Source organism: Salmo trutta, chromosome 1, assembly GCF_901001165.1.
Source record: "Salmo trutta chromosome 1, fSalTru1.1, whole genome shotgun sequence".
NCBI lineage: Eukaryota > Metazoa > Chordata > Actinopteri > Salmoniformes > Salmonidae > Salmo > Salmo trutta.
Window position 1 is genome coordinate 26,649,438 of NC_042957.1, and position 17,318 is coordinate 26,666,755.

General features: G+C 42.4%; 1 protein-coding gene and 1 long non-coding RNA gene across 2 annotated transcripts; both read left to right on the forward strand.

Annotated features, from left to right (window-relative positions):
* Positions 1-3,606: 3,606 nt before the first annotated feature.
* LOC115186411 (protein angel homolog 2-like) lies at positions 3,607-12,595 on the forward strand. Its single transcript, XM_029746278.1, has 5 exons — positions 3,607-3,727; positions 7,590-8,002; positions 8,648-8,715; positions 11,749-11,912; positions 12,588-12,595. Exons 2-5 carry the CDS (start codon positions 7,622-7,624, stop codon positions 12,593-12,595), a joined length of 621 nt encoding a protein of 206 aa, XP_029602138.1. The 5' UTR covers positions 3,607-3,727; positions 7,590-7,621.
* Positions 12,596-12,786: 191 nt separating this feature from the next.
* Positions 12,787-13,946, forward strand: LOC115201707 (uncharacterized). The gene is made up of 2 exons (XR_003879799.1): positions 12,787-12,834; positions 13,281-13,946. It is a non-coding gene; the product is annotated as an uncharacterized LOC115201707 (long non-coding RNA).
* The last annotated feature ends 3,372 nt before the right edge of the window (positions 13,947-17,318 follow it).

Genomic DNA, 17,318 nt, shown 5'->3' on the forward strand with positions numbered 1-17,318 from the left:
ACCATGGGTACATATCCCAACCAGAAGCCATGGATTACAGGCAACCCTCCCCTGAGCTAAAGGCTAGAGCTGCTGCTTTCAAGGAGCAGGACACTAATCCGGACACTTATAAGAAATCCCGCTATGCCCTCAGATGAACCATCAAACAGGCAAAGCGTACAAACAGGACTAAGATTGAATCCTTCTACACCAGCTCTGACACACGTGGCAGGGCTTACAAACTATTATGAACTACAAAGGGAAACCCAGCATCGAGCTGCCCAGTGATGTGAGCCTACCGGGCTAAATGCCTTTTATGCTCGCTTTGAGGCAAGCAACATTGAAGCACGCATGAGAGCACCAGCTGTTCCGGATGACTGTGATCACGCTCTCCATAGCCAATGTGAGCAAGACCTTTAAACAGGTCAACATTCACAAGGCCACGGGGCCAGACGGATTACCAGGACGTGTACTCAGAGCATGTGCAGACCAATTGGCAAGTGTCTTCACTGACATTTTCAACTTCTCCCTGACCAAGTCTGTAATACCTCTGTTTCAAGCAGACCACCATAGTCCCTGTGCCCAAGAAAGCGAAGGTAACCTACCTAAATGACTACCGCCCGATAGCACTCACGTTGGTAGCCATGAAGTGCTTTGAAACCCTAGACCCACTCAAATTCGCATGCCGCTCCAACAGATCCACAGAAGACGCAATCTCAATCACACTCCACACTGCCCTTTCCCACCTGGACAAAAGGAACACCTATGTGAGAATCCTGTTCAATGACTACAGCTCATAGTGCCCACAAAGCTCATCTCTAAGCTAAGGACCCTGGGACTAAACATCTCCCTCTGCAACTGGAGGAGGCAAGAGAGATGGTTTGTTAAAGAAGAATGGTAGAAAGTGTAAGCAGAATGAGCTGAAGACAGGAGGATAAATCGAAGTGAATGAGGTCGAAGTATTAAAGGTAGTAGGTGTGGTGAAGTTCTCGGAGCCCGAGGCTTGCACCGAGGGTCAGGATAAAGATGAGTCTGGAAAAAGATTCGTTTTTGGAAAAAGTGGACCCTTGCCTTTGGCTGATCCATTTGTGGTTTCGGTGTGGGTGAAAACAGAGATGGACGCTGTGGCATCGGTGAGGGTAACCAGAAGTGGTCTTGTAATAATTGTTTTGGTTTCTGCTGGTTCTGCTGTTTGTTTGGGTTTCTCTTATTCAGAGGGAGAAGGCATTCCGCGTTAAACAAATGGAGGCAAGAAATGTGAATTGTTTTGCTCTCAAGAAAAGGGCACCATTTAAAGGAGTGATTTCTGGGGTAGCAGTAAATGTAAAAGTTGACCAACTGAAGGGGAAGATTCACGGTGTTTGTGATGCTTGTCATTTGGTGCGACACAGGCATGAGTGGTGAAACAGAAGAGTCATCGTCTGTTCTTTTGAGTTTGCCCGACAAAGTGATGTTAGGATATGTAAGTTATCATGTACGAGCTTTTGTGCTGAATACATTACGTTGTTACAGGTGTCAAGCTTATGGGCATGTGGCAGCAGTGTGAAGGAGGGAGGTTCCGAGGTGTGAGAAGTGTGCAGAAGGGCATGAGACAAAGGAATGTGCAGCATTGGGGAAAGTAGTGGGGCTGGGGATCATTAATGTCCCGTGCAAGAGATGCAGGGTGAGGTTTCAAGGGTTAGAGTAGTGCAGAAGTTGTCATATGCTGAGGCAGTAAAGGAAGTAGACGAAAATGGGTCAAGGGGAAGGGATCCTGAGAGGACTGGTGTGAGTAGTAGATATGTATCAGTACAGAGGGATAGGCCAACAAGTGATATACAGTTGAAGTCGGAAGTTTACATGCACTTAGGTTGGAGTCACTAAAACTTGTTTTTCAACCACTCCACAAATTTCTTGTTAAAAAAACGATAGTTTTGGCAAGTCGGTTAGGACATCTACTTTGTGCATGACACAAGTAATTTTTCCAACAATTGTTTACAGACAGATTATTTCAGTTATAATTCACTGTATCACAATTCCAGTGGGTCAGAAGTTTACATACACTAAGTTGACTGTGTCTTTAAACAGCTTGGAAAATTCCAGAAAGTGATGTCATGGCTTTAGAAGCTTCTGATAGGCTAATTGACATAATTTGAGTCAATTGGAGGTGTACCTTCGGATGTATTTCAAGGCCTACCTTCAAACTCAGTGCCTCTTTGCTTGACATCAGGAGAAAATTAAAAGAAATCAGCCAAGACCTCAGAATTCCTTTTTAGACCGCCATAAAAAAGCCAGACTACAGTTTGCAACTGCACATGGGGACAAAGATTGTACTTTTTGGAGAAATGTCCTCTGGTCTGATGAAACAAAAATTGAACAGTTTGGCCATAATGACCATCATTATATTTGGAGGATAAAGGGGGAGGCTTGCAAGCCGAAGAACACCATCCCAACCATGAAGCACGGGGGTGGCAACATCATGTTGTGTGGGTGCTTTGCTGCAGGAGGGACTGGTGCACTTCACAAAATAGATGGCATCATGAGGTGGGGAAATTATGTGGATATATTGAAGCAACATCTCAAGACATCAGTCAGGATGTTAAAGCTTGGTCGCAAATGGGTCTTCCAAATGGACAATGGCCCCAAGCATACTTCCACAGTTGTGGCAAAATGGCTTAAGGACAACAAAGTCAAGGTACTGGAGTGGCCATTACAAAGCCCTGACCTCAATCCCATAGAACATTTGTGGGCAGAACTGAAAATGTGTGTGTGAGCAAGGAGGCCTTGAAACCTGACTCAGTTACACCAGCTCTGTCAGGAGGAATGGGCCTAAATTTACCCAACTTATTATGGGAAGCTTGTGGAAGGCTACCCGAAATGTTTGACCCAAGTTAAACAATTTAAAGGCAATGCTACCAAATACTAATTGAGTGTATGTAAAGTTCTGACCCACTGGGAATGTAATGAAAGAAATAAAAGCTGAAATAAATTATTCTGTCTACTATTATTCTGACATTTCACATTCTTAAAATAAAGTGGTGATCCTAACTGACCTAAGACTGGGAATTTTTACGAGGATTAAATGTCAGGAATTGTGAATAACTGAGTTTAAATGTATTTGGCTAAGGTGTATGTAAACTTCTGACTTCAACTGTATGTTTCAATATGTTTGGACTTTTAGCATTTATAGCAATGGTTATCAACTGTACTGCAGGGATGGAACGTCACAGAACATTGAGGTTGTGGTGGCAGCTGCAGAGAGGTATTTGGGTGTGCGAGACTTGACATCAGAGGAGTTAGAGTGTGTTAAGTGGTGGTTTCACATTCTTTCAAGTTGGTGGCCTGAGGTAGGATTAAATATATTTAAATAGTGGAGTAGGGTGGTGTTGTTTTTTATTTTTATTTGTTAAATTTGTTGTGTGAGTGTAGTGTTAGATGGCAAGGTATTTGTTTATATAATTTTATTTATAAGGGATTTGGACTCCAGACTAGTAGGTGGCGGTAATGCAACATTTATTGGATGTCATCCGCCATTAAACCTCATCGAATAAGAAGAAGAACGCGATGGCTAACACTTCCGGCTTATTGGGAGGAAACGTGCTTCGGTCAAGTACATTCGGCTTTTGTTTACATATTGTGCATTACGTGGAATGCGTCAGCAGATTGAGAACGCAAACGGCAGAATCTACCGGTGCAGCAAAATGTTGGGTAAAAAACCTACCCTATCTCCATCGCCTACTGCCAAAAAGACCAACAGCATGTACAACCGGTAAAGTAAATGTAAATATGATTTTTATTCAACATTCTGCCTTAGAGATTGTTGCGTCTTTTTCATAGCGACTCCTTTCAGATACATAGCTATGGAGTAACCATCAAATCAAATGTTATTTGTCACATGCGCTGAATACAACAACCTTACAAACAATGACATTTTAAGAAAATAAGTGTTAAGAAAGTATTTACTAAAATAAACTCAAGTTAAAAAAAACAGGCCAGGGGGCAGGATCTTATCCCGGTAATGGGATTCATTGTCATGTGACCATGGCGGGGAATTCAAAACTGCAAGAGTAATCATTTCAAATAATCAAATAATCAACTATTTTCCTCCATTTGAAAGATATATCTCCTAAATCTAACCACGCTGTCCGATTTTCAGAGGCTTTACGGAGAATGCATAAAGTTAGGTTATGTGAGGAGAGTACATTGACAATAGCTGCGTGTAATGTTTAGCCAATTCAAAGAAGGGCATCAACAGACAGAAAACTAGCTAGAATTATGCACTTACCTTTGACAATCTGCATCAGATGACACTCATAGGACATTATGTTAGACAATACATGCATTTTTAGTTCCATCAAGTTCATATTTATATCCAAAAACAGCATTTACAGTCGCAGTGAAATTCAGATTTTTTTTCGGCTCGAATGCTCCCAGTGAATCCAGCATTACAAATCACGGAATTACTATTCGAAAACATTGGTAAATTATAATATTGTCATTCAAAGAATAATATATTATCATCTCGTAATTGCTACCGAATGGCCAGATCTCAAAATAACTTTACTGGGAAATCACATTTTGCTATAAACTGGGTACTATGCTAACAACATAAGCTAAGCTATAAGCTAAGCTATACCGTTAGCATTAGCATCATCTAATATCGATAATAACATTCTAAATATCCCCTTACCTTTGATTATCTCCATCAGAAGTCGCTGCCAGGGATCCCAGGTCCAGAACAAATGTGGTTTCTTTTGACAAAGTTCATAATTTATGTCCAAATAGTTAGCGTTCAGTAGGCTCCCACAAAATGAGGTGGGCAGTGTAAAGTCACGCCGAAAAGCTAAAAAAAACCTAGTAAATAATCTATTTATGTTTGTTCAAACATGTCAAACGTTGTTTAGCATTAATCTTTTGGTCCATTTTTAACGTGAAACATCAGTAAACATCAGTAATATTTTCACACAACCTATCAAGTGTCTAGAATAAACGATTATGACAAAGAAACTCTTCTCAGATTTATGCGCAGGCGCAAAAAATGAAGTGATGACGTGTCAACTTGTAAGCATTCTAATTCGGTCTGTATTCATGACAGATGCTTCCAACAACTTTCTAAAGATCGTTGACATCTAGTGGAAGCAGTAGGAGTTGCGAACTGAATCCTTTCTCACTATGGTATCTATAAAACAATGACACTAAATAGTACAGTCACAAAATTCTCATTTTTTTAAATCTATTTTTCACAGGTTTTTGCCTGCAATATGAGTTTTGTTATAGTTACAGACACCATTCAAACTGTTTTAGAAAATTCAGAGTGTTTTCTATCGAAACCTGAACAATAATATGCATATTCTAGCTTCTGAGTTGGTGTAGGAGGCAGTTAAAAATGCGCACATATTTTTTCCCAAAATTCTCAATACTGCCCCCTGGCCTCAACAGGTTGGAGCAAAAATAAAATAACAGTAGCGAGGCTACAGTATATACAGGGGATACCGGTACAGAGTCAGTGTGCGGGGGCACAGGTTAGTCGAGGTAATTGAGGTAATATGTACATTTTGGTAGATAAAGTGACTATGCATGGATAATAAACAGAGAGTAGCAGCAGCGTAAAAATGGGGGCGGGGGCGGGCAATGCAAATAGTCCGGGTAGCCATTTGATTAGCTGTTCAGGAGTCTGATGGTTTGGTGGTAGAAGCTGTTTAGAAGCCTCTTGGACCTAGACTTTGTGCTCCGGTCGCGCTTGCCGTGCTGTAGCAGAGAGAACAGCCTATGACAAGGGTGGCTGGAGTCTTTGGTAATTTTTTGGGCTTTCCTCTGACGCCGCCTGGTGTAGAGGTTCTGGATGGCAGGAAGCTTGGCCCCAGTGATGTACTGGACTGTTCGCACTACCCTCTGTAGTGCCTTCCGTTCGGAGGCCAAGCAGTTGCCATACCAGACGGTAATCCAACCAGTCAGGATGCTCTCTGGTGCAGCTGTAGAACTTTTTGAGGATCTGAGGACCCATGCCAAATCTTTTCAGTCTCCTGAAGGGGAATAGGCTTTGTCTTGGTGTGTTTGGACCATGATAGTTTGTTGGTTATGTGGACACCAAGGTACTTGAAGCTCTCAACCTGCTCCACTACAGCCCCGTTGATGAGAATGGGGGCGTGCTCTGTCCTACTTTTCCTGTAGTCCACAATCATCTTCTTTGTCTTGATCACGTTGAGGGAGAGGTTGTAACAGTCTGATGTTTAGGAAAAGGACAACATTTCACCTGATACTAGACTTCATCCAAACATTACACTGTTGATTTTATGTGCATTTTACATGTACTGTACTTTTCACAGCATTTTGTTGATAACGAAATCTGAAAATACTCTGGATACATTCAGTAAAATGTGGAGTAGGTGCAACATAAGACAAAAAAATGACAAGGGTTTGAGTGAAAAGACTAGGTGTCTCCAAGTGGCCATACACCTCTCCAAACTGTGCACAGTTCCTAAGTAATTTCAATGCACTTGTATGACTCGAAGTCTTCAGCTATAAGGTGCTTCTTTGAGCTCTCTTAGCTGTGCCGTTGAGGAACTAGAGCAAGTTGTTTGGTTGCTTGGAACACAACCCTGCATCCCTTCGGTCACACAATTACAGTTGTTGTTTACGTAACCCCCCCACCCCCCAAAAAAAACAGCCCCGCAATCTGGGCATCGTTTTAGGCAATTCAGAGAAACAGATTGTAATGTTGGTGTGCATAGAAAGGAGTCTTGAGTTCATTAAGGTGCGTGCTCCACGTCAAAAATGTCTTTACAATAGAATAACCGGCTCATTCTGTTCAGAACAACCCAACAACCTTATTAACTGTACATCAAACAGAGTGATCATAAACATTGAATATTACTTTTTAGTCATTCAGCAGAAGTTCTTATCCAGAGCAACTTACAGGATCAATCTACAGATGTTTTTCACTTAGTCGGTTCTGGGATTTGAACCAGCGACCTTTCGTCACTGGCCCAACTCTCTTAACCCGTAAACTACCTGCCACCCCATGAGTTTTATGATATGGAAATGTTAAGTGCACATTTGTACTCGAGGGTATTTGACTTGCTTGTATGACTTCAAAGCAGTATTTTATTATTGTTTTAAACGTCTCATCTTTCAAAATACATTGAGTCATCTTAATTTACAGCATTTCCCTCACTCGGACAACAACACATTTGCTAAAGTCGCCCAATTAGCGGGAGGTATGGGGGCAACTACTTGTCGTGTGTGGTGCTCAAGTTCAGAACGGCTGTCAGTCAAAACCAATATAGCACAGTGATGCGCGTAGCCTGAGCTCTGACGTCAATTATAGTGTATACAGGTATGCGTGTAAAGGGTTAAGACTAGGCCTATTCATTTGAGCTGTAAGCTCACCCTGTTTTAAATTGAAAATCAGGTATCTGCCTGCGTAAAGAAGCAAGTGATATTGCCATTGGAGCGCACATGTAACATTACCACTAGAGGGAGCCACAGGCATAGAATGTATTTTTTTAAACCACTTGGTTTTCCTGTTTCACTTTCTTCACTTTCAAAAATATTGAAATTGTGTCCATGTTTCCCCACAGTTTGAGAAATGTACCATTTTCTTTGATGTTACGGTGTTTCCCCTTCCCCAGGTTACCAGTGGGAGTACAAGTAGAGGACAGGCATGAAGCCTGATGGCTGTGCGGGGGTCTATAAGAAGGACTGCTTCTCCCTGCTGTCCAGTCATCCAGTGGAGTACTTCCGCCGGGGCATCCCCCTGCTAGACCGGGACAACCTGGGCTTGGTGCTGTTACTGTGTCCCACGGGACCCTTCAGCCCAGAGGCCTGTGTGCGTGGCCAACACACACCTCCTTGTTGCATGGGGACATTAAGCTGGCCCAGCTGGCTTTTCTGCTGGCAGACAATCAGAACAGTGTCCCGCCTCTCTGACGGCAGCTCTTGTCCCATCGTCCTCTATGGGGACTTTAACTCTGTTCCCTGGTCCCCTCTGTACAACTTTGTTAGGGAGAGCAGCCTGGAGTACGACGGCATTCATATATGCAAGGTGAGGGCTTCATCATCGACCTGCCCAGCCTTAATCTGCAGTGGGATAATAAGCTCTGTGGCTGAAGCTGATTACTACAGACGGAACATAATATTTCGGGAGTCCTGATATAAAATGTGGGCTGTTATAGAATGTTCCTTGAGGTCCTCTCTGTCAAGCGTCATCTTTCTGCAGTATTTGTAGTTCATTTTCAATCTGGGTTGAATGCCCTGTCTTTGCCATCAAGTCAACTTTTATTGGTCACATACACGTGGTTAGCAGATGTTATTGCGAGTGTAGTGAAATGCTTCTGCTTCTAGATCCGAGAGTGCAGCAGTATCTAACAGGTAATATCTAGCAATTCCACAACAAAACCTAATACACACAATCTAGTGAAGAAATGTGCCGAGGTGTGTGTGCAGGTGTCAGGTCAGGAGGAGAGTCCCAGAGGCCAGCGGATCCTGACCGTGCCCATTTGGCCCCATAGCCTGGGCGTCACCCAGCAGTGCCAGTATGAGACGCCGCCTACAAGTAACCCATCATCCAACCCTTTCTTTTACCCCACACTCTCTCGGTGAACAGCTTTAGGCCATTACCAACACTGAGGAAATACACCCTTCTTTCCTCTGATCTGTATGTGACGTTAATGCTCTTCTCTCCTCCCAGATGTTGATGGGGGTATCTCCAACCTGTCTGTACAGGACTGAAGCACAAGCTATGGCAACTATGATCAGGTCAGTTATCCCCGGTTGCATTTCAGGGTTAAGTAATAATTTGGTTGAGACAGACAGTGCCCGTGATCCCTACAGTCAGTTAGTTCTGTCAGGTAACTGTAGGAGATCTGATCCTGTCAGGTACTGCACCAGCTGTAGCTCCTCTGACTCACAGCAGACCTTCAATATTAATGCTTTTCAAATCAAATTGTATTAGTCACATGCGCCGAATACTACAGGTGTAGACCTTACAGTGAAATGCTTACTTACGAGCCCCTAACCAACAATGCTGTTTAAAATAAATACGATAAGAATAAGAGATAAAAGTAACAAGTAATTAAAGAGCAGCAGTAAAATAACAATAGCGAGACTATATACAGGGGGGTACCGATACAGAGTCAATGTGCGGGGGCACCTCTTAGTTGAGGTAGTATGTACACGTAGGTAGAGTTATTAAAGTGACTGCATAGATGACAACAGAGAGTAGCAGTGGTGTAAGGGGGGGGGGGGCAATGCAAATAGTCTGGGTAGCCATTCGACTAGTTCAGGAGTCTTATGGCTTGGGGGTAGAAGCTGTAAAGAAGCTTCTTGGATCTAGACTTGGCGCTCCGGTACCGCTTGCCGTGCGGTAGCAGAGAGAACAGTCTATGACTAGGGTGGCTGGAGTCTTTGACAGTTTTTAGGGCCTTCCTCTGACACCGCCTGGTATAGAGGTCCTGGATGGCAGGATCTTGGCCCCAGTGATGTACTGGGCCGTTCGCACTACCCTCTGTCCTGCCTTGCGGTCGGAGGCCGAGCAGTTGCCATACCAGGCAGTGACGCAACCAGTCAGGATGCTCTCGATGGTGCAGCTGTAGAACCTTTTGAGGATCTGAGGACCCATGCCAAATCTTTTCAGTCTCCTGAGGGGGAATAGGTTTTGTCGTGCCATCTTCACGACTGTCTTGGTGTGCTTGGACCGTGTTAGTTTGTTGGTGATGTGGACACCAAGTTAACTTGAAGCTCTCAACCTGCTCCACTGCAGCCCCGTCGATGAAAATGGGGCCGGGCTCGGTCCTCTTTTTCCTGTAGTCCACAATCATCTCCTTTGTCTTGATCACGTTGAGGGAGTGGTTGTTGTCCTGGCACCACACGGCCAGGTCTCTGACCTCCTCCCTATAGGCTGTCTCATTGTTGTCAGTGATCAGGCCTACCACTGTTGTGTCATCGGCAAATTTAATGATGGTGTTGGAGTCGTGCCTGGCTGTGCAGTCATAAGTGAACAGGGAGTATAGGAGGGGACTGAGCACGCACCCCTGAGGGGCCCCTGTGTTGAGGATCAGCATTGCGGATGTGTTGTTACCTATCCTTACCACCTGGGGGCGGCCCGTCAGGAAGTCCAGGATCCAGTTGCAGAGAGATGTGTTTAGTCCCAGGGTCCTTAGCTTATTGATGAGCTTTGAGGGCACTATGGTGTTGAATGCTGAGCTGTAGTCAATGAATAGCATTCTCACATAGGTGTTCCTTTTGTCCAGGTGTGAAAGGGCAGTGTGGAGTGCAATAGAGATTGCATCATCTGTGGATCTGTTGGGGCGGTATGCAAATTTGAGTGGGTTTAGGGTTTCTAGGATGATGTTGTTGATGTGAGCCATGACCAGCCTTTCAAAGCACTTCATGGCTACAGACGTGAGTGCTACGGGTCGGTAGTCAATTAGGCAGGTTACCTTAGTGTTCTTGGACACAGGCACAATGGTGGTCTGCTTAAAACATGTTGGTATTACAGACTCAAACAGGGAGAGGTTGAAAATGTCAGTGAAGACACTTGCCAGTTGGTCAGCGCATGCTCACAGTACACGTCCTGGTAATCTGTCTGGCCCTGCAGCCTTGTGAATGTTGACCTGTTTAAAGGTCTTACTCACATCTTCTGCGGAGAGCGTGATCACACAGTCTTCCGGAACAGCTAGTGCTCTCATGCATGTTTCAGTGTTATTTGCCTCGAAGCGAGCATAGAAGTAGTTTAGCTCGTCTGGTAGGCTTGTGTCATTGGGCAGCTCTCGGCTGTGCTTCCCTTTGTAGTCTGTAATGGTTTGCAAGCCCTGCCACATCCGACGAGCGTCAGAGCCAGTGTAGTATGATTCGATCTTAGTCCTATATTGATGCTTTGCCTGTTTGATGGTTCGTCGGAGGGCATAACGGGATTTCTTATAAACTTCCGGGTTAGAGTCCCGCTCCTTGAAAGCGTCAGCTCTAGCCTTTAGCTCACTGCAGATGCTGCCTGTAATTCATGGCTTCTGGTTGAGGTATGTACGTACTGTCACTGTGGGGATGTATGTAAACAGCTACAAAGAATACAGATGAAAACTCTCTCGGTAGGTAGTGTGGTCTACAGCTTATCATGAGATATTCTACCTCAGGTGAGCAATAGCTCGAGACTTCCTTAGATATCGTGCACCAACTGTTATTTACAAAAATACATAGTCCGCCGCCCCTTGTCTTACCAGACACCGCTGATCTATCCTGCCGGTACATCGTATAACCAGCCAGCTGAATGTTGATATTGTTGTCGTTCAGCCACGACTCCATGAAGCATAAGATGTTACAGTTTTTAAGTGTCCTGTTAGTAGTTTAAACTTCTGCGTAACTCTTCGATTTTATTCTCCAAGGATTGCACGTTTGCTTGCAGAATGGAGGGAAGTGTTTTTTTCCCCGATCGTCTAAGAATTCTCAGTTGAGTGTCTGCCGCTCGACGCAGCTCTAATTTGTTTTGAACAGCGTCTGCACATCGGATGCATCCACTCATCCCTCTCTCGCCGTCTCGCTCACTCTGTTTGTATGCATTGGAGAGAAGAGGAGACGAGAGTTGACAAATCCTTCCCGTACAATATTAATGTGAAGCGAGGGGAACTGCTCATAGGGAGAAGTGACGAGTCTATCCCTGGATGATTTGTTGTTTGTCCAGTGCAGTTATTGCAGTGCTCTAACTTCAAGGAGCATCTGTCTGTGTTAATTAACAGTTGAAGTTAAGCCTGTGCCCTATGTGACAGTGTGTCTCTCCCGCTCCCCATGTCCCACCAGTGAGTCCAGACCCACTATAGAGCACAGTTTGAGGCTGACGTCAGCCTACTCCCACTACCTGAAAGAGGACGGCAGGCCTGAGATCACCACCTGGAGACTGCATGAATCAGGCCTTCGTTGTCGAATTGCTGCAAAGAAACTACTACTAAAGGAAACCAATAAGAAGAAGAGACTTGCTTGGGCCAAGAAACATGAGCAATGGACATTAGACCGGTGGAAATCTGTCCTTTGGTCTGATGAGTCCAAATTTGAGATTTTTGTTCCAACCACCGTGTCTTTGTGAGACACAAAAATTGGATGTAATAAATGTATCACTAGTCACTTTAAACAATGCCACTTTATATAATGTTTACATACCCTACCTACATTACTCATCTCATGTGTATATACTGTACTCTATACCATCTACTGAATCTTGCCTATGCCGTTCGGCCATCGCTCATCCATATATTTATATGTACATATTCTTATTCATTCCTTTACACTTGTGTGTATAAGGTAGTTGTTGTGAAATTGTTCGATTACTTGTTAGATATTACTGCATGGTCGGAACTAGAAGCACAAGCATTTTGCTACACTCGCATTAACATCTGCTAACTATGTGTATGTGACCAATAAAATCTGATTTGATTTGAATGGATGATCTCTGCATGTGTAGTTCCCACCGTGAAGCATGGAGGAGAAGGTGTAATGATGGGGGGGTGCTCTGCTGGTGACACTGTCTGTGATTTATTTAGAATTCAAGGCACACTTAACCAGCATGGCTACCACAGCATTATGCAGCAATACACCATCCATCTGGTTTGCACTTATTGGGACTATAATTTGTTTTCCAACAGAACCTTGACACTGTATAGCGGCTTTTGATCAAGAAGAGTGATGGAGTGCTGCATCAGATGACCTGGCCTCCACAATCACCCGACCTCAACCCAATTGAGATAGTTAGGGATGAGTTGGACCACAGAATGAAGGAAAAGCAGCCAACAAATGCTCAGCATATGTGGGAACTCCTTCAAGACTATTGGAAAAGCTTTCCAGGTGAAACTGGTTGAGAGAATGCCAAGAGTGTGCAAAGCTGTCATCAAGGTAAAAGGTGTCCACTTTGAAGAATCTCAAACACTTTTTACTACATGATTCCATATGTGTTATTTCATTGTGTTGATGTCTTCATTACTATTATACAATGTAGAAAATAGTAAAAATAAAGAAAAGCCATTGAATGAGTAGGTGTGTCCAAACTTGACTGGTACTGTACACTGCATACAACACAGGATTTGTTGATAGATTTTTATACTTTTAAGCAGAGTGGATTCTGACAATCAAAATATGATTTATGATGAGGTGGTTCTTGTAATGTGAACTCTACAGATGCTGCAGTCTGCTTTGCTGCAGTGCAGTGAGCTGTGGAGGTGATTAGTCTCCCAGGCTGCAATTATGTAACCATGACTAGGGCCCTGAGTTTTTCTTCACTAAGATCACATCGTTAGGGAAACGTCAGAGCTTTAACCATGCCTGTTGTATGTTACTTCCAGAGGGTCCATTGCCCAGGCGAAGGCTGCAGCTGCTGGCCAGACTGGCCCTGGTGGGACAGACAGACCTCGAGCACAACTCCTCTGACCATCTGCTCATATGGGCCTGCTTCCGCCTCTGCCCCTGAGACTGGATGTCAAGGGTTAAGGGTCAGAGCCTCAAACAGACCTGGAGGTCAAAGAACTGGAGAGACCAGGGAATTTACCCATACCTCTCACCAGCAACCAATAGCTTCTGTCTCTCATATTTTCATATCACCACAGAGAAAGACTTTCATTTTAATGACATTTATTGATGATCTTGCAACTTGGCAGTGGCCTATCTCTAGTGGATAGGTATAGGCTACTGTGTCCAGATGTTTACACTTTTTTTTTTTTACTTTTTATGTTATTTTACATTGATTGAAGATATTATGAAAATATACCTTTTTATATTTGAAGGGTTTTAATAAATGTTGACATGAATTCATTTGAAAATGTGCGGAATATAAGGAATAAGGAATAGCACTGAGAAATCGACATGTTTTATTCATTATGTCATTATGCACATGAGCACATACTATTTCGTTTGATAATATTGGTATTGAAAATGAAGGCTATTATGTTACAGCTATTGTACCTTATTTAACACAATAAAATACCTGCAATTAAAGACACCCTGTACATGCATATAGTTCCGCTCTGTAATTATGTCACATTACATTGAATGATTTCCAGGGATCGTTTGAACGGTACCTCTCAGAGATAACCAAAGGCACACAGGTGGACAGAGAAGCTTCCACGAGCTGATCAGAGAAAAGTGAGAGTTTTCTCACCTGGAGAGGAATGAAAATGAACCCAGGGTACATAACCTTGAGAGACGAACCTGCTTGTGTGTTAGGTGAAAAGCTAATTTATAGGAACAGAACAGTCATCTCTGCCTTTAGATGAAGAATCACTGGAGTCAGCCTCCTGACAGGCAATTTCTCTCAACATGTTGGGAGTGTTTTCAATATTCTACACACTGCAGAATCCTTAGGATTGTTCCTAATATTGCCCATCACTCTTTTTCGTTAGACCGAAACTAAGTCAGAGTTTGAGGACATTGAATTTGGAATTTCTTGTAGTGAAAGAAGCAACTCTCCAAAATCTATTGTATTTGGTTGCCTTATATAATGGCCACATTAGTGCTATCAACCGCCCTGCTCTAGCACACAAACCGCTGCTTGTAAACTTGTATCACTATGTGGCCTTAATTCTGTTTTGACATTGCTCACATTCTAGTCAAACTATGATCAAGTCTGTGGCCAAATTTAATTAGTGTCTGTTTCCTTGCCAGGAAAATGCCAAGGTTTTTTAACAAAAGTAGGCACTTCACACCCATGTCCCATTCAAATAAACTCGACTTGCTTTCTTTGATCATATTTGACTTGTTTTATCTCAAGTCCATATCACTCAAATGTTCTTGTAAATGTGCTGTTCTTTGTCTTTCTGTATTTTTGTCCATCTGAGTTCCTCACCACCTAACCCATACATGGTTGGTGGTGTGAACTGTGAATTAAGGCCATTATGACTCACGTCTCTGGTCTTAGAGTTCAGTGATGTTCTGCTGATATTGCAAAGCTGCTGGTGTTGCTTTGTGGGATTTCTGGGATGAAAGCATTCACAGGCTGATTGTTTGACGGTTGGTGAGATCCAGCCTCATTGATGATGACTCATCTTCTTGCTTAGACATGGGATGAATCCTAATACTTTGAAGATGATTCCTTTCCTTAGCTCTTGTCCTTTACCCTCATTGACATTTGCCTATTAGTTATTTCCTATTGTGTAATTTAGATAAGTGGGAATGAGGGATAGAAAACAAGGTCAGAAAGTATTGGGATTTATCACATTTATTTTCTAACTATACACAATGGTGGGAAATGTACCCAACTGTCATAATTGATTAAAAGTAAAGATACCTTAATAGAAAATGACTCAAGTAAATGTAAAAGTCACCCAGTAAAATACTACTTGAGTAAACGTCCAAGTATTTGGTTTCAAATATACTTAAAACCTGTTGGGGATACGGGGTAGCAATGAACCCCGAGACGGGATTGCTAGCAAGGCTGGAAATTCAAAACATCAAAAATCGAATAATTTAAATTTCTCAAACAATCAACTATTTTACACCATTTAAAAGATAAACATCTCCTTAATCTAACCACATTGTTCGATTTTCAAAGAGGCTTTACGGCAAAAGCATAAAGTTAGATTATGTTAGGACAGTACATAGCCACAAAAGTACAAACATCCATTTTCAATTCAAGGTCAGGCGTCACCAAAAGCAGAAACCAGCTAAAATTATGCACCAACCTTTGACAATCTCCATCAGATGACACTCCTAGGACATTATGTTATACAATACATGCATTTTTTGTTCCATCAAGTTCATATTTATATCCAAAAACAGCATTTTACAGTAGCGGTGAAATTCAGATTTTTTTCTTCTCTGAAATGCTTCCGGTGAACAACGTTACAATTTACAAAATTACTATTCGAAAACATTGGTAAATTATAATATTGTCATTCAAATAATTATAGTTTAACATTTCGTAAATGCTACTGTATTGCCAGATTTCAAAATAACTTTACTGGGAAATCACAAGTTGCAATAAACCGGGTGCTGTGCTAAGAACAATAGGCTAGGCTATATAGGTTAGCATCATCTTGTAACCATGTAATATCAATAATACTATTGTCAATAATCCCTTACCTTTGATTATCTTCATCCATTGGCACTTCCAGGAATCCCAGGACCACAACAAATGTGGTTTCTTTTGACAAAGTTCATAATTGATGTCCAAATAACTCCAAGTTGTTCCATGTTGTTAGCGCTTCGGTGGCTACTAAAAAGTAGCGCGGGGGGTGTGAAGTCACGGCGAAATGTTAAAAAAGTTTTAAAAAATAATCTATTTACGTTCGTTCAAACATGTCAAACGTTGTTTAGCATCAATCTTTAGAGCCATTTTTAACGTGAAACATCAGTAATGTTTCAACCCGACCTCTCCTGTGTCTAGAAAAACGTTTTTGAAAAATGTCTCGAGTCTCATGATTGCGCAGGTGCAGGCAATAATGGAGTGACGACATCCCATGGACGTCAACTTCCCTGCATTCTAATTCGATCTCTGTTCATCATAGACGCTTCAAACAACTTTATAAAGATCGCTGACATCTAGTGGAAGCCGTAGGAGTTGCGAAATGAATCCTTTCTCACTGTGGTATCTATTAAACAATGACAAAAAAAATAGTACAGCCACAAAATTATTTTTTTCTCTCAGGTTTTCTCAGGTTTTTGCCTGCCATATGAGTTTTGTTATACTTACAGACACCATTCAAACAGTTTTAGAAAATTCAGAGTGTTTTCTATCCAAATCCGGTAATAATATGCATATCCTAGCTTCTGAGTTGGTGTAGGTGGCAGTTAAAAATGGGCACATATTTTTAATACTGCCCCCTAGCCCCAACAGGTTTTAATTAAGTATCAAAGTCAATGGTATTGCTAAAATATACTTAAGTATCAAAAGTAAAAGTATAAATCATTCCAAAATCCTTAAGCAAACCAGATGGCACCATTTGCATATATATATATTTTTTTACAGATAGCCAGGGACACACTCCCACACTTAATTTACAAACAAAGCATGTGTTTAGTGAGTCTGCCAGATCAGAGGCAGTAGGGATGACCAGAGATGTTCTCTTGGTAAGTGTGTGAATTGGACAATTTCCCTGTCCTGCTAAGCATTCAAAATGTAAGGGGGCCTTCCCTGTGGCTCAGTTGGTAGAGCATGGTGTTTGCAATGCCAGCATGGTGTGTGCAACACCAGGGTTATGGGTTCAATTCCCACGGGGGGCCAGTACAAAAAAAATTAAAAATGCATGAAATAAAAATTAAATGCATGTATTCACTACTGTAAGTCGCTCTGGATAAGAGCGTCTGCTAAATGACTAAAATGTAAGGAGTACATTTGGGTGTCAGGGAAAATGTATGGAGTAGAAAGTACATTTTAATAAAAGTTAAAG

Excerpts from the sequence above, each read along its gene's own strand:
- LOC115186411 (XM_029746278.1), top strand. The coding sequence starts at position 7,622 with ATGAAGCCTGATGGCTGTGCGGGGGTCTATAAGAAGGACTGCTTCTCC. Across the intron at positions 8,003-8,647 it reads ACGGCATTCATATATGCAAG|ATGTTGATGGGGGTATCTCC; the intron begins GTGAGGGCTTCA and ends CTCTCCTCCCAG. Across the intron at positions 8,716-11,748 it reads GCTATGGCAACTATGATCAG|TGAGTCCAGACCCACTATAG; the intron begins GTCAGTTATCCC and ends ATGTCCCACCAG.